We start from the raw sequence: 23,794 nt of genomic DNA, 5'->3' as shown, positions 1-23,794 counted from the left end.
CTTTCCCTTCTTCCTTTCTTCTTTCTTTATTTCCACCCCGCCCATAACTTCTTTCCCTTACACACTTTCCCTTCAAGTTTCCCCTCTTTCCACCCCTTTCTTATGGCTCAGTGGCTGCCTCTCCCCTCCCTTTCCCTTCACCTAGACACACCTGCCCACACACCTGCTCACACACCTGCTCCCCGCCTCCAGGTGAAACACGCATCGCCAGGCAGTTTTTTTCCTCACTAAATATTGACTTATAGATCTGACTCGCCTCCTCCTCCTCCTCCTCCTCCTCCTCTTACCCTTCTTATTCATGGTTCTCCGCCTCCTGCTCCTCTTCTTCTTCTTCTTCTTCTTCTTCTTCTTCTTCTTCTTTTTCTTCTTCGTCTTATTCATAGTTCTCCGCCTCCTCTTCTTCTTCTTCATCTTCCTTTTCTTCTTCTTCTTCATCTTTTTTTCATGGTTCTCCTCCGTCTTCTCCTCCTCCTCCTCCTCCTCCTCCTTCCTCTTCCTTATCTCTGCATTTCCTTCCTAATTTATTAACCCCTACCTGTCGGTCGGTCTTTTTATCTCTTTCTCTCCTTATTTCTCCTAATATATCCATCTAACTATTTCTCTATCATCTCCTTCCCTTCATTAAATTTTTCATCCTCTTTCAGTCCCATTTCGCCCCTCCACCCCCCCCCCCCTCTCTCTCTCTCTCTCTCTCTCTCTCTCTCTCTCTCTCTCTCTCTCTCTCTCTCTCTCTCTCTCTCTCTCTCTCTCTCTCTCTCTCTCTCTCTCTCTCTCTCTCTCTCTCTCTCTCTCTCTCTCTCTCTCTCTCTCTCTCTCTCTCTCTCTCTCTCTCTCTCTCTCTCTCTCTCTCTCTCTCTCTCTCTCCTCCTGTCCATCCCCCACCGATCGTCTCTCCAACTCTCCATTTCTTTCCCCCTCCCTTTTTCTCTCTCTCCGTCTTTTTTTCTCTCTCTCCCTCTAACGCACCGCAGCCCTTGCCCTCTCCCGCGTTTTCTTCTTCCCTCTCTCTCCTTCCAGATCTCGCTCTCCTTTTCTCTCTTTCCCTCTCTCTCTTTTTTCCCTCACTTTCTCTTTTTTTTTGCCTCCTTTCACTTCCAATTGCACCTTCCTTCCACCTCTCTCTCCTTCAATTTTTTTCTCCTCTTTTATTTCCTCTCCCTCCCTCCTTCTCCCTCCTTACTGTCTTTCTCTTTTTTTCTTTCTTTCCTTCGACAGTCTCCTCAATGTCTGGTTCAATGTTTGTTTGTTTTCCTTACCTCATGGGTTTTCTTTTTTTTTTTCTTCCTTTCTCTTCGGCGTGTGTGTGTGTGTGTGTGTGTGTGTGTGTGTGTGTGTGTGTGTGTGTGTGTGTGTGTGTGTGTGTGTGTGTGTGTGTGTGTGTGTGTGTGTGTTTGTTGCGTGATTTAAATTTTCTTTTCAAATATAGGACAAAGAACTTAAATATTGTTTGTTTATTTGTTTGTTTCTTTTTCTCAGAAGTTAAAAGTTTGTGAGTAAAAAAATATATGTAGTTTTCTGTCATGTATTCAAGGCTTTCTTTTTGTTCTTACGTGTATTATTTTCTTACATTTTCCGGCTCCTCTTACATCCTTTTCATCAAGTATTTCCTTTCCTCTTCAACATTTCTATCTTCATTTTGTTCCTGGTTTTCTATCGTGTATTCAACGTTATCTTTATATTATTTTCTTTTATTTTTTCTTTCATTCTCCTGTTCTTCTTGTGTTCTCTCTATCTATTATTTCCAAGTCTCCATAAAATTGCTATCTAAATCTCATCCCACTCCTTTATCTTCTCCTCCTCTCTCGTTGCCTTCCCTTCACTATTAGCTTGATCTCAATTCACCTTATTCTCTTTCTTACTTCTTGTGTATAGAATCTAATTATTCTCCCCTATTCATTCCTCTCCTTCCTTCCTTGTTTCCTTATTCTCTTCTTCACTCTCCCTTCCTCCCTCCTTAAACTCATTATTGCATTTGTAAACTGTAATGAATTAGCTGTCTAGTTTCTTCTCCGCTCCCTCTTCCTCCTCTTACTTCTTCCACCTCTTCTCAAGCCCTCTCTCGTCCTCTCTTCTCCCCTTCACTTTTTTTTCCTCTATTCTTTCCATCATTCTCCTCCTCTTCCCTTCCCTCCACTTTTTCCATTTATTCTTTCCTTTCCTTCCATATATCTCTCTCTTCCACCACGTTCCCTCCTCCTCCTCCTCCTCCTCCTCCTTCAACCCAAGTAAATTGTGGCTGTCGGCACCCATTCATTCACCCACAACACACACACACACACACACACACACACACACACACACACACACACACACACACACACACACACACACACACACACACACACACACACACACACACACACACACACACACACATTGTCTCTCACCTTAACTCCTCTCTTGTTTCCTTCCTATCTTCCTTCCCTCCTTCCCCTCTTCCTCTTTTCATGTCTTCCATCCATCTTTTCCTCCCCTCCTGTGTCCTTCCTCTTCGCCTTTCCCTCCTTTCTTTACTTTCCCTTTTATTCCTTCATTCTTTCCTGTCTTCCTTCTTTCATCGCGATCCCCCACACACACACGTTGTTATCTTTATTATCATCTTCCACATACACACACCTGTTTGTTCTCTCTCTCTCTCTCTCTCTCTCTCTCTCTCTCCTCTCTCTCTCTCTCTCTCTCTCTCTCTCTCTCTCTCTCTCTCTCTCTCTCTCTCTCTCTCTCTCTCTCTCTCTCTCTCTCTCTCTCTCTCTCTCTCTCTCTCTCTCTCTCTCTCTCTCTCTCTCTCTCTCTCTCTCTCTCTCTTCATTATTACATTTTTATTGCATTCCCTCCTTCTCTCGTTCCCACTCCCTCTCAGTATCTCTCCCTCCCTTTACATCTCTCTCCCTCGCTCCCTCTCTCTCTCCCTCTCCATCTCTCTCACTTTCACTCGATGCTCCAACAAACACCTGTCAAAATCACTCCACTTCCACCCCTTCACCACCACCACCTCCACCTCCCTTACCACCACACCACCACCACCACCACCACCACCATGACCCACACAATCCTGCATCGTCATATTCATCATCATCACCATTATCACCACCACCATCATCATCATCACAAATATAACCACGTAACTAATCACACATGCACACACACCTGGACAAGTTAATTAGCGAACGAACACACGCACCCACGGAAGGTATAAGGTACAGGAGAAGAAAAAAAAGATGACAGGTGGATAAATGGATCCTTCTGTCACTTATATTAAATCTCTTAAATTAAATCTCCTCGTGACTTATATACATGTGGATTAATTAAGACTTCCGATGACTACCACCACCACCACCACCACCTATCATCACCACCACCACCACCACGCTCTTTGGAAAGGTGTCAATGGCCTCTTCCTCCTCCTCTCCTCTTCCTCTCTTCCTCTTCCTCCACCCTTCATCTACCTCTTGCACACCCACACCTGCCTCCCTCTCCCCCCACTCCTCCCCACTCCCACCCGTGCCCCCTCCCCCCACCCACGCCCCCCCTCCCACGCCTGCCCCCAAAGATAGCTGGCGTCTCTCACCGCTGCCAATTAGCAAACTCTCGCAAATATATTCGTGGATAAATTTCCGCAGGTGGCAGCTTATCGAACGAGAGAGAGAGAGAGAGAGAGAGAGAGAGAGAGAGAGAGGGAGAAGGTGCGTGTGTGTGTTTGTGTGTTTACGTTATTAAGAATGGATGTGTACGGTTTCATTCTGCCCTCTCAATGGGTCTCTTTATTTAGGCATACAAAAATATTAAGTGGTTCCCTTTCTTCCTGCCTTCCTTTCTTTCGCTCCTATTCTTAGCGAGTGTACTGTAGAACATCTTCCCCTTCGTCTGTGTTTGAGGAGAGAGATAAGGGAGCGGAGAGGAGGAGGAGGAGGGGGAGGAGGAAAACAAAAAGAAAAGGTAAAAATGATGAGGGAAAAGGTAGAATGCATTATTTTTGAGTGCTTAAGATTCATTCAGCTCTAGTGTGTGTGTGTGTGTGTGTGTGTGTGTGTGTGTGTGTGTGTGTGTGTGTGTGTGTGTCTATGTACGTTTGTCTGACTGCATCTTTCACCCTAACAAAATAAAATAAAAAGATGGGACAGGATATTTTAATGGAGTACTTAAACATTCAAACCGCGTCGTGAATATTTTAAAGGAGGCGAAAGTTTGAACCTCGTCGACTTGTTTACTCTCCTCTCCTCTCCTGGCGGCCGAGGCGAAAATAAAGCCGCCTGTCAATGGGGAAAGTTCAGAAGCCGCTCACGAAATAATAATGGAGACGTTTCCTTCGCCATCCGCAGCCTTGGCAAGAGAATATGTTTGAGTCGTGTACTGTTTGGTTTGTTTGAGCTCCCCCCTCTCCCCCCCTCTCCCCCCATGATCGGTTGCAAGAATGTTTTAAAAGTTGTCCGCCGGGAGAGTAAAATGTTGAAGGAGGTTGGTTTGCGCAGCTTCATCCTGAGTATAGTTTTGTTTTATTTTTGTTTTCTTTTCTTTGTTGCTTACTGATGGGTTTTATGACTCGGTTTGTGTAGGTGGTGTGTGTTATCTTTGTTATTTGTTGTTGTTTTATTTATTTCTCCATAAATCTCTCTCTCTCTCTCTCTCTCTCTCTCTCTCTCTCTCTCTCTCTCTCTCTCTCTCTCTCTCTCTCTCTCTCTCTCTCTCTCTCTCTCTCTCTCTCTCTCTCTCTCTCTCTCTCTCTCTCTCTCTCTCTCTCTCTCTCTCTCTCTCTCTCTCTCTCTCTCTCTCTCTCTCTCTCTCTCTCTCTCTCTCTCTCTCTCTCTCTCTCTCTCTCTCTCTCTCTCTCTCTCTCTCTCTCTCTCTCTCTCTCTCTCTCTCTCTCTCTCTCTCTCTCTCTCTCTCTCTCTCTCTCTCTCTCTCTCTCTCTCTCTCTCTCTCTCTCTCTCTCTCTCTCTCTCTCTCTCTCTCTCTCTCTCTCTCTCTCTCTCTCTCTCTCTCTCTCTCTCTCTCTCTCTCTCTCTCTCTCTCTCTCTCTCTCTCTCTCTCTCTCTCTCTCTCTCTCTCTCTCTCTCTCTCTCTCTCTCTCGAAAATATGAAGATTTTACGGTTTCTTCTAAGTCAATTACGGAAATTCATCATATTAATTCATCATTTTTTTCTTATTATTTTTTGTATCATCTTTTGTGTATTAATTTGCCAAATCTTTAAGTTGTTTTATGTTTGTATTCCTTTGTTTTATCTTTTGTTTAGTATTGATATATTTTTTGCTTTATATTTCGTTGTTGTTTTTTTCATTATATTGTTTCATCTAATTTTGTAGCGGCACCATGAAAATATAGCCCAATAGCTCCTCTAAGTTTGTATATATATGATTCACCTTTTTGGTATATATTTGTTTAGCTTGTATAATATTAATTTGTCTTATCTCTATATGCATCAGTTTAAAGGTTGATCACCCTCCCCCAGTCCCCATCCACATACAGTTTATATATATTCTTTAGCAACTCTTCATATATTAATTTCCTCATCGTTTGTGTGTTTCTCATAGATCAAGTTAACTGATTGCTTCATTAATTGATGGATATGAATATTTTCACTACAGCATTTTCGACTTTTCATCCTTGTCAATAAACACGTAACTTTTCGACATAAGGAACGAAAACTTTCCCTCGCTCAAAATAAACTCCGCAAGTGGCTACACGAAGACGGGCAAAGAAAAAAAAAAGAAAGAAAATCCCACCTTAGAAACCTCAAAACATAACCTTGAATCATCACCACCCCCTCCACCCCCCTCACATCCTCCTCCTCCACCTCCTTCTCCTCCTCCTCTTCCTCTTCCTCCTCGTCCTCCTCCTCCTCCTCCTCCTCCTCCTCCTCCTCCTCCTCCTCCTCCTCCTCCTCCTCCTCCTCCCTACCACCACCACCGCCACACGTTTCACTTTTTTTTCCCTTTTTCCGCCGTCACGGGTGAGCTTAAACGGGCTTCTCAGTGCCTATATTTATCCTCCTTGGCCACGCTCCACCGCGGTAAACAGAAACACATGTGCCGAGGACCCCCACTTCGAAACCCCCTACCTACTTACCTGCCCCGCCCACCTACCTGCCCTGCCCACCTGTCTGTTTGCTTGCTCTCCTCGCCTCATGACCGCAAAGGTGTTCAGGAATTTACAAGCTTTTTCCTACCCTCATATTTCCGTGTTTTTTTTATTCCCTTTCTTGGCATTCAGAAATCTAGTATAAGTGTTTCTATCCTTGCATTTTTTTCACTTGTTTTTTTTTTATTAACTCGTGATTGCTTGTTTTTATTTTCATTTTTTTTGCGGGGTGGAGAGGAAGGTCGATGGGTATTCCTATTTTGTATACGTGTTTTTCCTTTTCAGCGTAAGCTCTTGCATTATTTTTACTAAGATCGCTGTTTCTACTACTAACTCCATTAGCACCTTTACATCTATTTTCTTTCCATATTTTCTTACTTCTTCCCATTTGCTCTCCTCCACTCTCTCGTTCCTCTTCCTCCTTCACCTCATCCTCGCATTTTTCTTTTCTTAACTTTCTCTATTTCTCTTACTTTTCTCCCTCCTGTTTATCATCCTTGTTTTGTCCCTCCCACAATCCTCTTATTTCACATCTATGCTTCATATTATTTCTTCCTTTCCTCTTTCTTCTTCTTCTTTATCCTTTTCCTCACATCCTCGCATTTTTCTTCTCTTAACTTTCTCTATTTCTCTTACTCTTCTTTCTCCTGTTTATCATCCCTGTTTTGACCCTTCCACAATCCTCTTATTTCACATCTATGCTTCATATTATTTCTTCCTTTCCTCTTTCTTCTTCTTCCTCTTTATTCTTTTTTTCCCTCTCTCACAAGCAGCAATATTTTTTTTCCTCATTCCTCTCCTCCTGCTCCTCCTCCGCCTCCTCTCCTCCGTTTTTTTCCTTCTTATCCTAATCTGGTTTGTTTTCCTCCTCCTTGCCTCCTTCCTCTTCGTTTTGCTCTTCCATCTTCATCTTCTTTTCTACATTTTATTTCCTCTTTATTTTTCCTCCTCTGTTGTATTTTTCATTTTTTTAATCCCCTCCATTTTATTTTTCTCTTCCTTATCCTCATTTTTTCGTTTTCCTTCTGCTTCTTCACATCCTCTTATTTCTCTTCTTCCTCTTTTCTTTCCTTCCTACTTGTTCCCCTCCTCACCCTTAGAGCAGTCTTTTCATTTCATTTGTTTCACCTATACCATCTTTTTCTCCTCTTCCTCTTCATCTTATTACTGTACCTTTTTCTTTTTCTTCATTTCCTAATCCTATTTTTCCTCCTCTTTCCTTTCCTTCCTTACTTACTTACTCACTCCTCTCTTAACCCCTCTTTTACTTTGTTTTGTGCGGTCTTTTCATTTATTTCACCTCTATTTTCTTTTCCTCCTTTTCCTCTCCATCTTATTGCAACACCTTTTTTATTTTTCTTCACCTTGTATTCCTTCTCCTCCTCCTCCTCCTCCTACTCTTCCCTTTCCTTTCCCTCTTCTGTCTTCGCCCTCCTCACCCTCGCGTTGAGCAGTACAGCAAGTAGCCTCGTTATGGGCCAACAGACTTTATGTTACCTGCTAATCTATGCTCTTAATGACCTCTTAGTCCTCCCCTTCCTCCTCTTGCTTCTCCTCCTCTTACCTCTCGTTTTCTTTTTCTTTTCCTCCTACCTCCTGTTCCCCTTTTCCATCCTCCTTTTTTTTTCATTTTCTTCCATTTCTTCTTGTGTTTCTTTTTCTTACTTTACTCCTTCCTCCTTCGCGCCTCCTTTTCCTGTTCCTCCTTCAAGTTTTTCCTTCTTCTCCTTCTCTATATCCTCCTTGCCTCATTTTCCTCACTATTCTCATCTCATATCCTCCCAACCTTTTGTATTCCCCTTTTCCTTCTCCCTCCTCCTTTTCTTCCCTTCCTTCTATCTTTTTTCTCTTTTTCGTCCCTTCTTCGTTTTCCTCTTTACATCCTCCTCTCATATCCTCCTAGATTTTCCCTCTTATTCTTTCTCTTTTCCTCTTCTTCCTCCTCTTTGTTCAGTTCCGTTCATCTTCCTCCCTTCCCTTACTATCTCCCCCATGCTCCAAGATTCCCTTATCCTTTTTTCTCCCTCTCCCTTGCTCCTCCTCCTCCTCTTCCCATTCTCTCTTCATCTTCCTCCTCCTCCACCTCCTCCTCTTTGCCTTCTCCTCCCGGATCCTTTTAGACTTTTCACTCCTTCCTCCACTATTCCTCCTCCTCCACCTCCTCTTCTTCCCCCTCATCCTTTTCCTCCTCCTCCTCCCATTTTCTTTTCATCTTCCTCCTCCTCCCGGATCCTCATAGACTTTTTACTCCTTCCCCCTTTCTTCCCCTTCCCCTTCCTGCTCCTCCTCCTCCTCCTCCTCCTCCTCCGGTGATGTAGAGGAGGAAGCCGAGCCACAATGCACTGATTTATTCCCCTCATTACCTGTTCCGGGACCTGAGCGGCGCCGGGCAAGATGTTGTGCGCGGCCTCGACAACACTCGTCGCCCCCTCTGACAAAGCGGCGCCTCCCTGCCTCTGTGTTGCCGGTGGAGGGGCAAAGAAGCGGGGTTAAGAAGGGGTGGTAAGGTGGATAGAGAGTTGTTGGTGGTGAAGGGACAATAAAGGCGGGAAGGAAAGGGGTGATGAGGTGTAGAGAATGTGTTGCTAGTGATGGGGTTGGAAAGGGAGGCGGAGAAGGGGTGATGAGTTGTAGAGAGTGTGTTGCTGGTGATGGGACGAGGAAGGGGTGGAAGGGGGAAGAGGAGAAAGGTATAGAAAGGGAATGGATGTTGAAAATGTATCGGGGAGATGCAAAAAATGGAGAGTGGGGATAAGGAAAGAGGAAGGGAAGGTCAGTGCAGCGATGCGTTGGGAGGAAAGGTGTATGGGGGTGAAGGAGAAGGAAGGAAGGGCGAAAGAAGGGAAGAAGAACCTACCGGGAATAGCGAGTGGGAAGGGAAGTGTCGTTGAGGGAGAGAGGGAGGGAGGAAAGTTTGTAAGTAGGGCATGCAAAGAGAACGAAATGGAGAAGAGAGAGAGAGAGAGAGAGAGAGAGAGAGAGAGAGAGAGAGAGAGAGAGAATATCCTTGGCGAAGAATAATTTATCTAGATTTCTATTTCCTTGTGAAGAGACAATTTCATTTCCTTAATAAGGGCTCACGTCCTCTTCAGGCTTATGCGTGCGCGCACACACACACACACACACACACACACACACACACACACACTGATATTGCAATATAATTCATACAATTTTCCATCCATATAGAAAAATATGATATAGATTACCACGCGCCGCATCACGAGTCAGCCCAAACTTTAACTTTTAACCTGAACTATGCTGTAAGACTTTTTAACTATCCATAAATATGAGACAGTATGTTCAACTTTAATTAGCAAAGTTAATGAAGAGGAACCCTTGTCGAGGTATTTTTCGGACTGGAATTGTAGCGCCGATTAGCACCAGTAAGTGTTTAGATGTATCACAGAACTGATTATTTTCGAACCCAAATATTTGTATGTTTTACGTTCCGAACAAATACGTTTATAATGCAGCAGGTGAAATGTTTGCCTTTATAAAATGCTGTGTCGACAGAGATAAAAGCATCTTTGTCGACGTAAATGGCAATGGTGGTCGTGGCCCGAGTTTTATAATACATCACATTCTCAACGATTTTAGCGTCTTGATAAACCTCGATTTCCAAAAGGGTAAGCGCTGATCGGTTTGTGTTGGGTGAGCTCACGACGCTTTCTTGGAGGCAGGTAGACCGCTTGTGGCTGTTTGGTCATGGATTGATTGGTCATTTTTCTTGTGTGTGTGTGTGTGTGTGTGTGTGTGTGTGTGTTTTATAACCATACATAAATAGCATATAATTTTCTCGTCAAGGAGTGGCACGCTGGACAAAAGCTCGACATTGACTGTTCCCACTTTTTTCATGTTTCATTTTTCACTCCGCTTAACCAGTGCAGGAGACAAGTTAATTATTACAGGGAAAACAAATCTCACCAGAAAAAAAATATATATACTTCATGACCTGTGACATATGGCGTAACTTTTTTCGTGCTATGAAGAACATTACTGTTTTGTATTAATTTTTTCAAACATTTATTCAAACATTACAATCTCTCCGTTTTGACCTTGTTCCACTCCTGTACCTACATCAGAGTGCCCTTAATTAAGCCTTCCATTAGCAGTGACATCCTTTTTCGCCCCCTTTTCCTGTCTTGAAATAGCGAACAAGGAATATTTACTCCTTGTTACGCTTCTATTCACCGTAAGCTAACCTAATGATGAAGGATTTACTTGTATCCATAGTTACATACCTTCAACAACGTAGCATTCTTCTCTCTTACCTCACCCCGACTCACAATGGCTAAGCATCCTAATATTTCCTCGTTAACAAGATAAGTTGAAGGCAGTCACTCTACCCACAACAAGGCACCCTCAAGCCCTCCACCATTACTGACAAAGCAAAAGTCGCTCCTTCTATTTCGTTCCTGGGCTCGAACTGGCAAAGGGAGGCACAATAGTCACTTCACCTCGCCGCAAATGATTCACCGTAAGCAAAGGCTGAATGGCAAATCTTGATGCTCGTGCAGGGGGCAATAGACTATCATTTGTAAGTGTGTATGGCGAGGCTAACAGGCACGGAAAGGCCATCGCGACAGGCATGACGATAGAAAAAGAGTTCCGTTCGATATCCCTGAAAATAGAATAAAAAAGAGTAAGTGTTGGTCGGCATGTCGGCTTTTGAGGCATCGTGTTCCATCTCAATTTTCGTCTGTCTCTCTGTTTGTTTGACTGTCACCACAACCTCCACCACCACCCTCGCCCCCACCAATACAGGCTAAAATTTTCGTCTGTCTCCGTTTGAATGACTGCCCCCCCCCTCCCCCCCCCCCCCACCACAGTCTGGAAAAAAAAAAGCAAAAATTGGACTCTCTGATCAAAGGAAAATTCGGACCGGGCCATGTGGACGCCGAATGAGGTGGAATTTTGTGATAAATGTATTGCTTGAATGTGTTTGTTGCAGATTGCGTGTGTTACGGCCGTGTGTTGCGTGCGCCAGCCAACCAGCCAGGCCTTTGTTGTGGCGTGTGTGTGTGTGTGTGTGTGTGTGTGTGATATGACTGGAAATGCACGCTCGGGAGTGATTGATTCCTCGTGCACTTCAGGTCATGAACTATATTTCTTTTTAACGGAGATATTTGACTTCGGAGTGTTGTTTATTGTGTGTGTGTGTGTGTGTGTGTGTGTGTGTGTGTGTGTGTGTGTTTGTGTGTGTGTGTGTGTGTGTGTGTGTGTGTGTGTGTGTGTGTGTGTGTGTGTAAAGATCGATACATATAGAAACGATGGGAGAGCTACGTAGTACTGAGGAATGTTTGTTGATGAAAGAAAAAGTGGAATGAGGAAAGTTAAGGAAAGTGACGTCAGGATGGAGGTGAGAAGAGGAAGGAAAAAGAGAATCAAGGTTTAGGGGAAATGGAAGGGTTTGATGAATAAATATCGCAAATTGAGGAAAATAGGACAGAAGTAAGGAAGGAAGAAAGCAACGAATAAAAGATGGAATTTACAAGAGGGAATAGAGGAAGGGAGTGATGATGGAAGACGGGATGGATGGATGGGTGAATCGAACAGGGGGAAGATGAGAGAATGATAGGAAGTGGATGAGGATGAGCTTGAAGGTAAGTAGGTTGTTAGTGGAGTGATCATGTCGGAAATCCACCAAAGAGTTGTTACCGGAGAACGGAATCTAGGTATATATTGTTGTTCTTTTGTAATGTGTGTGTGTGTGTGTGTGTGTGTGTGTGTGTGTGTGGCGCATAAGTACAGGACGCTCCGGCGCACACGCACATATATCTCATTATTTAAGAGCGTCGACACGGATATGTGAATGCAGGGAAACTGTAATGGCGGGAAAAATATAAATGATGATGATGAGGATGTGCGGGAAGAAGAAGAAGGGCGTTGAAGATGAAAGGAGACGAGAGGAGGAGGAGGAGGAAGACAGAAGGGACTGGAAGATGAAAGGAGACAATAGGAAGAGGAGGAGGAGGAGGATAATAGTATGGTCTCCTCTTATCCTCTTCTTCAGTCTCATGATTCTCTTAATTTCACTCCGGCACTCTTCAACCAACTCCACTTCGCTTGGCTCCATCCCGCTTCACTCAGTCCCTCTCCGCTCCACCACCACCATCACCACCACCACCAACAACAACAACAACAACCACTAACAAACCTTTTCTTTTCTCCCTCTTCAGGTCGGCTCTGAGTGGGTGTCGCCTTACGGGAGTTCGCAGGAGCAGGGGTACTACGGTCTGTCCCTCCACGTGCCCGGCGAGCAGGTGAGTACAGGTGGAGCAGGTGCAGCAGTAGTAGTAGTAGTAGTAGGAGGAGTAATAGTAGTAGTAGTAGTAGTAGTAGGAGTAATAGGAGTAGTAGTAGGAGTAGGATTAGTAGTAGTAGTAGTAATAGTAGTAGCAGCTGTGATAAGAGAACATGTATTAAAGATTCCAGCTTCGTTGTCGTCGCGTTTGTTGTCGTCGCGGTCGTTGTCGTCGCGTTTGTTGTCGTCGCGGTCGTTGTCGTCGCGTTTGTTGTCGTCGCGTTTGTTGTCGTCGCGTTTGTTGTCGTCGCGTTTGTTGTCGTCGCGTTTGTTGTCGTCGCGTTTGTTGTCGTCGCGGTCGTTGTCGTCGCGGTCGTTGTCGCGGTAATAGTGTCGTGTCGTCCCTCTGGCGTCTTTCTATTAGTCTCGTATTATTTATCATCCCGACGCTTAGCCGCTCGACCCGTAATGGAGAATATCGGCACGTCTACAGCACCGAAGACAACGGGAATATAAATGATGGGGGGGGAAAAAATAAAACTCGAATCAAAATATAGTATCAAGGACAAAGACAATAAAAAATGAATACAAAAAAAATATCGAAGACAGTGACAATAAAAAATGGGAGAAGAAATGAAAACAAACCAAAAATCAAAGAGGATAAGAAGATAGGAGCGAAAATCTATGAAAAAAAAATATGGAACGATTACAACGGTAACCAAAACAACGGAAAATGAAGCGGAAACTAAAGAATAAAATCAGGCACCAAGAACAGGGATTACCGAAGTGAAGGGAGAAAAGAGAAAACTAAAGCAAAAGGTCAAACTGAGAAAAAATATAATAAAAAGATGGGAAAAGAAAACTCGAAAAACAAAGCAAAAATAAAATAATAATCAGCTGCGCTACACATATGCAAACGTACTTACACATCATCCTCATAACTAAAGCCTTACTCAGAAAGAAGAAATTAAGAAAAAATAAAGAGAAAAACAGAGGAGGGGGGAGGAGGAGAAAAGACGAAAGCAGAGAAAAAATGAAGTTATAGAAAGGAAAAGAATAAGCCAAATAAATATACAGCCAACCAATCATCTGAGGTGAAAACTAAAAAAAGATCCCGGATACCAAATCGATTACTTTGATGTTGTAAGGGCCGCCGGCAACCCTCATATAACTGTGTGTGTGTGTGTGTGTGTGTGTGTGTGTGTGTGTGTGTGTGTGTGTGTGTGTGTTTCTGTGTGCGTAGGAACATCACTCCACCGTAACTACCACTTATCCCGCGAGGAGAATCGGTGGCGTAGACTGATCTCCGTCTTGTTATTATCGCCAGTGACCTCCAGCCTTCTGCCGGCAACATACACCATTCTGTGCTGAGGTCGTCCTATTAGAAGACCTCAATTTCGTGGGCTGGAGTGATTCTCTCTGCCTGTTCAAGCCGCTGTATAGAGAGGGGACGGAACTCTTATCCTGCCGCCTCCGGTCTCGTCTTGAGCTGTGCTACGTTTCATCTGTGCTACTGTCACGACCCCTCACCAGGTGATCTTTAACCTTGTCCTATTTAACCTCCCCACAGTGTTGGCCTAAAGGCTGTGTTGTTGCTATACTTGAACTACTATGTTGAGGTTTAATAGACGGTTATATCACTGTTACGTGTTTGGGGAGTTCATTATTGATGTTTGTTACACCTTTGTGGTGATTGTGTGCACAGTGTTCCCCGGTTGTCCTGATTGACTTCCGTGTATACGACTCCGCACCAGGTAAGTCTAACCTTCTCTATCATTCCTCTCCCGTGATTATTCGTGCTCTTTTCTTAGCTGCCTGTAATGTGATTACTATTTAGGTAGTATCATTTGTGTGGAGAGGATGCTAGACGGTTAGATTACTGTACGTGTTGGAGGAGTTATGTTAGTGTTATTAACTTGTTATTTAATAAACCTAATGTTAAGTTAGCAAGTGTTTGCCTTCCCACTTCCTGAGATACCTATCGTTTTCTATCCTGAACCTTCGGCATTGGAGGCGAACGTAGCTCTCGCAATCTCTAAGCCTTTACAGATGTATATGAAAGCCTGAAGCGACGGCGAAGGCGAAAAATAGATAAAAATATACATAAAAAACATTCTAAAGTCTTTAAAGTCTTTATATAGATCTACCTCAGAACTTGGATGGATGGGAAAGGAGAAAAGAGTGTGGAAAGAAAGGAGGGAAATGATGGAAGGAAGAAAAGTAAAGGAGCATCGAAGTAGTTACAGAAGGAAAAGATATAGAGGATATACAGAGATCCACCTCAAATGTTCCAGAAAATTAAAGAGGCATGGGAAAGATGAAAGAAGGGAAAGAGGAAAAAACGAGAAAATGAGGAAAGCAGATGAAGATGAAAAGGTCAAATGAAGAGAACGTGTCAAAGAAATATGTACAGACGATCAAATGAAGTGTTCTGATGCTGAAAAAAAATATATACCTTCAACTTCAGTTAATTAACTTCAAATCAAATATCAATTTCACAGATGCACGTAACTAATGACGGCGCCACTACCAAGGTACCTCAGCAACAGGGCAATATTAAGATGATGCAACTTAAATATTAATTGCTATAATTGCTATGTACAGTACACTTCAGTTAAATCCCAAACAACTTTTTTTCGCTTTTCGTCACCTTTCTGGTCACCAAGGTACCAAATAGTAGCGGGGAGATATTAGTGAAGAAAATTAACTGAGTGAATCTCTAGTCTGTTCACTCTCAACTACCCACACTCTCCAACACACCCACACTCTAAACTTTTATTCTGTGTTTACGTTTTGAGAAGTATTGGTGAAGAAAATCGACTGAGTTTATCCCAAGTTTTCACGAATTACATTTACGTTTACTCACCCGGTCAAAAAAAAAAAAAAGTTAGATGAAGCGAAAGGGACAGGTACATGGAAGGGAAAGGAAGGGGAAAGGGAGAGGGATGAGGGGAGACTGCAGCTGCTTTATTAATTTCTTGAGGCCGTCTCGTACACCTGCCCACGTCACTCATTGGCCAGGTAAAGAAACAAACATCCAGACGCATAAATAGCATGAAGGGGTGAAGGAAGGGGGAGGAAGTAGGATGGGGAGGCGAAGGACGAAGGGGAAGGAGGAAGGAAGGGGAAGGAAGGGGTGGAGCGGGACCACACCGAAGTACGAGGTGGTAAAAGAGTAAGAGGAGGAGGTGGAAGAGGAGGAAGGGAAGAGCACTAACCGATCGGCTAATGTTTGTTTATTTTGCCTCTTGGGCGGTCTTGGAGGGAGACCAGAGAAGGGAGGAAGTGAGCAGGGAGGAGGAGGAGGAGGAGGAGGAAGGGAAGAAGGGAGTGGAAGTTGTCATAAGTTTGTGGAACGTTTAAATGACCCTCAGCTGACTTATTTACTCTCTCTCTCTCTCTCTCTCTCTCTCTCTCTCTCTCTCTCTCTCTCTCTCTCTCTCTCTCTCTCTCTCTCTCTCTCTCTCTCTCTCTCTCTCTCTCTCTCTCTCTCTTTAATTCTTGAACTGTCGTGTGTGTGTGTGTGTGTGTGTGTGTTTATTAGTCTTGGCCATATCTGTCCCCCGTTAATTGTCTTTCTTTCTTTGCTCCATTTTTATGTTTGTTTCTTTTGTTTTTCTTTCCCTTCCTCTCTGTTTTGTTTGTCTATCTGTCTGTCAGTCTGTCCCAATGTCTCTTGTAGGTCTGCCTGTTCTCTCTCTCTCTCTCTCTCTCTCTCTCTCTCTCTCTCTCTCTCTCTCTCTCTCTCTCTCTCTCTCTCTCTCTCTCTCTCTCTCTCTCTCTCTCTCTCTCTCTCTCTCTCTCTCTCTCTCTCTCTCTCTCTCTCTCTCCATTTATCTATCTATCTACCTATTATCTCCATTTACTGTTATTTGTCTGTTTTTTTTTTCTTTTCTTTTTGTCTCTGCTTTTCTTTATGAGTATCATCTAATATGGAGCTTATGTGTATGTAATTTTTTCTTTTTAAATATTTAGATGGAAGAAGAAATGTATGTAGGTAGATATGTACGTATCCTCAAAATACTAAGGAAAGGTGTGAATCCATGTACGTATATTTAGAATCAACATCCATCACCGATTACACCTTTATGAGCCATCCCTCACTACCTGGCCGGCTTCCTGGCTGACTACCTACCTGGCCAGCTGACTAGACTACCTGGCTGGCTACCTGGCTGGCTGGCTGGCGTGATCCACCCTCGCTAACTTTTCCTTCCCTCGCTTCGAAATTCACCTTGATGCCGCCTCAAACTTTGCGTCAATATCGGGAAGGGCGAGCGAGACACACACACCTGCCCTAACCCTTCCCTTCCCCGCCCGCGCCCTTTTGCTCACACGTCCCCTCTTACCCCCTATCTGCCCTCCCTCTCCCCCCCGTAAAATGATTAATATGTAGCATCGCTTTTGAAATACGTACACACATGGAGAGGTGAGTAAAATAAGGTGTGTGAGTATAGGGGGATGAGGAGGACGATAAGGTGTATTAATAGGAGCTAGAGAGAGAGAGAGAGAGAGAGAGAGAGAGAGAGAGAGAGAGAGAGAGAGAGAGAGAGAGAGAGAGAGAGAGAGAGACCCAGACAGACAGACAAACAGACAGACACAGAGGCAGTAAGCAAGTAAGGAATCGAACGCCATTTTACAAGCGACTGGAAACTGTGTCTGCGGGAAAGATCGATTGGAGGGATTAAGGGAAGAGAGAAGAGAGAAGTGCGTAAGAGAAACTAATATGACCTCGGAAAAGTGCAGAGGATAGGAAGAATAATGGAAGGAGGAAGGAAGAGAAAGGGAGACAGACGGAAGAGTAAGGAAGAAAAAAGGAAGAAGGCAAAGAAAATAATGGAAGGAGGAAGAGAAATGATGACAGACGGAAGATGAAGGAAGGAAGCAAGATTGAAATAAAGAAAGAAAAGAGAGAAAAAAACAGAGAAAATAGAGGAAAGGAAACGTTATGGAGGAATGAAGGAAGAGAAAAAGACGGAAGAAAAGGAAGGAAGGGGAAGAAAGAATAAGTAGAGGAAACAGTAAAGGGAAGGAAAAAGAAGTAAGTAAGATTGAAAAAAAAGGAAGAGTAAGAGGGAAAAAAAAGATGAGGGAAGGATGGCAGAAAAAAAGACCGATGGAAGAGGACATAAGAAAGAGGAAGGAAGAAGGAGGAGAAAGAGGAAAGACAGACAGAACAGGGAGGAAGGAAGGAAGAAAGATAGGGAGGTAGAGTATAAGAGAAAAAGTCGGATCCGGTGAGCTTTCGAGGCGGATTTACGTAAGACAAGGGAACGGTTTGCGAAATGAAGCGTTGGATCCGATTCTTCTCCGCCTCACTTTTACGCTCCCTTAATTGTTTTCTGGAGTGGCATCTGACTATTTTGTTCCGGGTTATTTTTATTATATATTTTTTTGTTTATTTTTTTAATGTCATTTTCATTTATATTTAGTCGTAAATTTTGACTTTTTTTTTCATTTATGTTTTTGTTCTTTTTTCATCCTGTCACTTCCATTATCTTGTCCTGTGTTGTGATCCACCTTTTGTTTTCTTTTGTTTGTTTGTTTTTGTTGTTATTTTTCTCTCATGTCAGTTCCATTTATGTAGTCTAAGTTTTCATTCATGTTTTGTACACGTGTTTTTTATTTTTTTTATTTGGTATTTTAAGTCAGATCCAGTAATTTAGTCTTACCCTTTTATTCATTTTTTATTCCCGTGTTCGTTTTTTTATTATTGTTATGTCAGTTTTATTTTCCAGTCCCACGTTTTGATTCATTACATTATTCGTTTGTCTATTTTATTATCGTTATTACTTTGTTTTGGAGACACGTTTTAATTCTTTCTCTCTCGTGGTAATTTTTCTATGTTTTTTTTCACCTCTTCTCATTGATCCGAAGATTGCTTAGCTTTGTACCACCCACACACCCTTAATGTTTTAAAGCCACATTCGAATCCTTCTTTCTTGTGTTTTATTTTAACCTTTTCTTACTTTTCCGAACATTGCTTGACTTCACACCACACACTCTTTTCCTTCCTTTTTTCACCATTTTTTTCTTATCGATCCGAACATTGCTTAACCTCACGCTACACAAGGACTCACACTCAACCTTCTTGTGGTAATTTCTTCTATATTTATCATTTCTTACCGATCCGAACACTCCTTAACCTTCTACTGCCCACACAGACGCCCTCACTGGAGAAGCAAGTTGATACGCCCCGAGCATAATTTTTAACTAAGTTGATGAAAGAAGAGGTTAATAGTGTTACAAGTCAGACAGCGGAGAGCCAGACGAAGCTCCTCACAAGCAGCTATATTTAGGCAACCTTTACACACTAGCATAAAGAAATCAAAATCCGCCTAACTTTGTAATCTTCTTGGTAAAACTACTCGATGCATCTTTTAAGCATCAATAATCTTCAAATAATAGCATCAGAAATAACCGTCTGCCTACGCCCATACCATTACCGGCAAAGATATGCGATACATCCTTCTTGACATCAATTTTTAAAGAAAGTCGACGAAATAGTCCAAAATTCTTCCCTCCGCCTGACCCTCCCAGTTCTGTATCATTCCCTCCTGTCCCCTCCTTCCCGTCAGTCCATCCCTTTACCTAATCCTCCCAGCCGTGAATCCTTCCCTCCTCCTGATTCTCCCAGTCATGAATCCTTTCCTTCTGACCCCTCCTCCTCCTTCTGTGAATCCTTGCCTCTCTCTGACTCCCCCCCTCCCCGTGCCGTGAGTCTTAGTAAACGTGTTAAAGAAACAAACGCCGCCGTCCCGCCCTCCAGCAGCCAGTCACCGGGGCTTAGAGGACACGTCTTGGCGGCCTGATCTTGTTGGTGTTGGGGTCGAAGTTGGGATGGAACTCTTACACTTCCTCCTCCTCCTCTTTTTTTCTTGTTTTACGTCGTTTTCTTTTTTTTTTACCTGATTTTGTTATTCTTTTTCTTCCTTTTACTTCTTTTTCTCCTACTTCTTTTTCTTCTACTGTTTTTTTTCTTCTCCTTTTTTATTCTTTTTCGTCCTTTCTTCTATTATTCTCGTTTTGTTTTTTGTGAAGTTGTTCTTTTCTTCTTCCTTCTCCTCCTCCTCCCCCTTCTCCTCCTTCTTTTCCTCCTCCTCCTCCTCTTCCTTGTTGGGTCACGGCGTTTGTGTTTTCCGTGTTTTTGAGGGATTTTTTTCATACAAGTTTTGTCTTCCTGAGGGGAGTTTGAGCTACCTTGTTTTTTTTATTTTTTTCTGTTTTCTTTTGTTTTCTGCTCATGCATCTTCTTTTTCCTTCCCCTTCTTCTTCTTCCAAAGCGCTAGATGACATGAGCTGTTGAGGTGCTTTGTTGTAGCTTCATAATCAGTGAACTCTTCTTTTTTCGTGTCTTATTTTTTTCTATCATCTCTCTCTCTCTCTCTCTCTCTCTCTCTCTCTCTCTCTCTCTCTCTCTCTCTCTCTCTCTCTCTCTCTCTCTCTCTCTCTCTCTCCCCCCCCAAAAAAAAATCTTTAGAACACACAAAAATCCAATCCTCATCAGTCCCCCCCCCAAAAAAATCATTCATACGTTTTCATTAATTTCCAGTCAGTCTCCTCTTGATGCCTGTTTGTCTTCAGTGATCGTCTTGGCCGGAATCCTTTTTTTTTAGCTTTACATTTTTTTGTTGTTGTGCCTCAGGGAACAAAAATGAAAAATACAGTAAGAAAAGCTGAGATTGTTTATTTGATTTGCATTAACTTCGAGAAAATGTTTAAGAGGTTCGTTTGATGGATTTAAAGCAATGAATCTGGGTGTTCGAGGCGTGGTTTGGGTAGTGAGGAGAGAGAGTGAGAGAGAGAGAGAGAGAGAGAGAGAGAGAGAGAGAGAGAGAGAGAGAGAGAGAGAGAGAGAGAGAGGTCCGTGGTACTTTTATTGGTAGCCCTAAACAACAATAGCAGAGGACAAAACAATAACACCAGGACAACAGCAACAACAACAACAACAACAACAACATACACAACAATAACTAAAAATACAATAACCATAAAATCGGATCTAAAAACGTTGAAACACAATAAGAACGAGCCTACCACCCTTGCTATACTACTACTACTACTACTACTACTACTACCACTACTACTACTACTACTGCTACTACCATCACCACCATTTGCATTAGCTGTTGTTTATACCCTCTCCTCCCCCCCCTCCCTCTCCTCCTTTTCCTCCGCCTCCGCCTCCGCCTTCTTCTCTTCCTCTTCTGCAGTGTTGTGGGTGTAATGAGAGTGGAAGGCATTTTGGTGGAAGACCGAAGGGGAGGAGGGCCAGTTAATGGGCTAATAGGATACTTATACCAGAGTAGGAGGAGGAGGAGAAGGAGAAGGAGGAAGACAGGGATGCTATAAGAAGATAAAGGTAATAAAGGAAGAATAGAAGACAACTGGAGATGGTGAAGATGGCTGTTGACATGAGAGAGGTTGGAAAGTAGGAGGAGGAGGAAGAGGATGAGGTGTAAGAGGAGCTGCAGAGATTACTGGAGACAATAGCGAGGGAGAAATAGAAAACAATTGGAAGACTCGATAGTAAGTATAGGAAGAGGTAATGGGAGAATTGGATGCTGTGCTGTGAGAGGAGATGAGGCGATTGGAGGAGGAGGAGGAGGAGGGTGGATGCGTGAAAGGCGAAAGGAAAGAAAAGAGGAAGCAGTGTAGGAGAAGACATTAAAACGGAAAGAATTAGAGCGTAAAGGGTTTGACGGAAAGAAGAAGAAGAAAAAGAAGAAGAAGAGCTGAATGTTTCGGTGGAGAACGAGATAACTGAAAACGAAAGATACCAAAGAAAAATAAAGTGCTTGACTAAATTAAAGGAAAAAAATAGAGATCAAGGAATAGAAGGAGAACGATACAAGCAAAGGAAGGAGAAAATAAAATGACGGGGCAGAAGGAAAAGACATAGAGGCATAGTAAAGATAGGAAGAGAAAGATGGTACTGGAAGGAGAGGAGGAGGAGGAGGGAAAAGAAGAGGAAGATACAGAGGAGAATGGGAATGCGCACTGGCGATGGTGTTAATGGATATGGGTGAAGGATGTTCTGGATAACGGACTGAAGTTAATAGTAGGCGAGGATTTAGTGTGTGTGTGTGTGTGTGTGTGTGTGTGTGTGTGTGTGTGTGTGTGTGTGTGTGTGTGTGTGTGTGTGTGCGATAACGAATATATTGAGCAGTTATGTTGATGGTGATGACGATGAGCAGGATGAATAAGCGGTGGATAATGAGGATGAGAATGATAATTATGATGATAGTCAAATTATACATAAACAACGCAATGTGAGATAGCAAACCCCTTCTACACATACCCTTTATTTTTACATCCCTCGTCTCCCTTTTCATTCCCGTCTCGTCCTTCCCTTCTATCCCATCGCTTGACAGAATTCGATCCCATTTATTTATTTATTTTTTTCTATTCTTTTATACTCCGTCTTCCCCTTCCTTTCCCTTCCTTCAAATCCCTTTACTTATTTTACCTTTCCTTCTTGTCCCTCTGTTTTTCCCTTCGTCTCCCTTTCCTTTTCATCTTATTCCATCCCTTCCTAACTTACCTCTAACCTTCTTTTCCTTCCTTTCTTTCCTTCTTGTCCCTCTGTTTTTCCCTTCGTCTCCCTTTCCTTTTCATCTTATATTCCATCCCTTCCTAACTTACCTCTAACCTTCTTTTCATTCATTTCCCTTTCCCCTCTCTGCCCAACCTACCCCTAATCTCTTTTTTCCTTATTTTTCTTTCTATTCCCTTCCGTTCCTTTCCCATCCATTCTAGTTTCCTTCCGTTCCCTTCCCTTCCGTTCCTTTCCATTTCAGTACATTCCCTTCCCTTCCCTTCGCTTATGTTTTCTTTCCTATTTTTCCTTTCCGTTCCATTACACTACAATTCCTTCCTTTCCCTTCCCTTCTATTCCCTTACATTCACATCCTTCCCATACTCCTGATTTACCATCGGAAACACATGGCACTGTATTCCTTTAGGGCAGGCAATGGGCAGGTCAGCAGGTCCCTTCCCCCACTCCCACCTCCACCCCCACCTCCACGCCGCCGCCGCCGCCACCCCCGTCCACTTAACTCACGCCAGCCCGCCAAAATTGAGCCTATAGATCAGAGAAGCTAAAGGGTTGTGCAGCCTTGGCGGGCCGTCATAAAAATTCCTATGAGCTGATGGTGGTGGTGGTGGTGGTGGTGAGGTAGAGGGAGATTCAATGAAGCTAGAGGGGTGCGTTGAGAGAGAGAGAGAGAGAGAGAGAGAGAGAGTTTATTAGCAATACAATGAAACCTTCTCCCCCGCTGCATAGGAATAAAAAAAGAGAAAAGTTAGAAAAAAACATTAAACTTGACGATTGGGTTCATCTTTGCCTCCCCGTGTGTGTGTGTGTGTGTGTGTGTGTGTGTGTGTGTGTGTGTGTGTTAAAGAAAGAAAGAGGGAAGGCTAAAAGGGAAAGATAGAATAAATGATTGAAGAAAGGAGGGAAGGAAGTAAATATAGAGACAGACGAGGGAAGAAAAGAATGAAGAATATATTGATAGTTGGAGATACAGATCGATCGATAGATAGATAGATAGGTGGAGAGAGAGAGAGAGAGAGACCTGAGCCAAAATTGTTTTCGCTTCAGTGTGTTTGTAACGACCTTCCCGGGAAAACAAATACATAAACAACAATCACGAAATACATATATAAGTAATTTGCTTTGATCCACGCGTCCGCGGCGGTTAAGTTTATACTGAATGGAGAGGAAAAGAAGAAAGAAAAACAAGAGGAAAACAGATTAACTAGACGAAGAGAATGAGAGAAATTAAGGCCATGGTGAAAGAAAAAAAATGGAGGGAATGAAAAGTTTGTACTAAATAGACGAGGAGAGGAAAAGGAGAAAGAAAAACAAGAGGAAAACAGATTAACTAGAGAAAGGAAGTGAGAGAAATTAAGGCCATGGTGAAAGAAAAAAAATGGAGAGAATGAAAAGTTTGTACTAAAGAAAGAAGGAAAGGAAAAGAAAAGAAAATCGTGAGGAAAACAGATTAACTAGAGAAAGGAAGTGAAAGAAATTACGGCCGTGGTGAGAGAAAAAAATGGAGAGAATGAAAAGTTTGTAGAAAATGGAGGAGGAAAGGAAAAGAAAAAGAAAATCGTAAGGAAAACAGATTAAAAAGAGGAAGGAAGTGAAAATATTAAGGCGGTGACGAAAGAAGAATAAAAATAAAGAAAATGGGAAAGTTTGTACTAAATGGAGGAGGAAAGGAAAAGAAAAAGAAAACCGGGAGGAAAACATTAATTAGAGAAAGAAAGTGAAAGAAATTACGACCATGGTGAAGGAAAAAAAGAGAAAATAGAGAAAGTTAAGGAAGGAAAGAAATTGAAAAGGTTTGATTTTAATGACAGTTTTCATTATATATTAGTTTATTCACAATGGAACGTTATAAATCGATGACCGTAATGTTAGGCTAGTCATTACGAATTTAACTCCTTTGATGCCTTTGTTTCTTTTTGC

General features: G+C 42.8%; 1 protein-coding gene across 1 annotated transcript in view; it reads left to right on the top strand.

Moving 5' to 3' along the window:
• Positions 1-23,794, top strand: part of LOC126982591 (uncharacterized) — a 207,982-nt gene that overhangs the window by 63,149 nt on the left and 121,039 nt on the right. Inside the window, exon 3 of the mRNA XM_050834765.1 lies at positions 12,257-12,340. Coding sequence (XP_050690722.1) covers positions 12,257-12,340 — 84 coding nt within the window. The remainder of the gene's footprint in view (positions 1-12,256; positions 12,341-23,794) is intronic.

This window comes from Eriocheir sinensis, chromosome 51, assembly GCF_024679095.1.
Source record: "Eriocheir sinensis breed Jianghai 21 chromosome 51, ASM2467909v1, whole genome shotgun sequence".
Taxonomy (NCBI): Eukaryota; Metazoa; Arthropoda; class Malacostraca; order Decapoda; family Varunidae; genus Eriocheir; species Eriocheir sinensis.
This window is presented reverse-complemented; position numbering and strand designations above follow the sequence as displayed.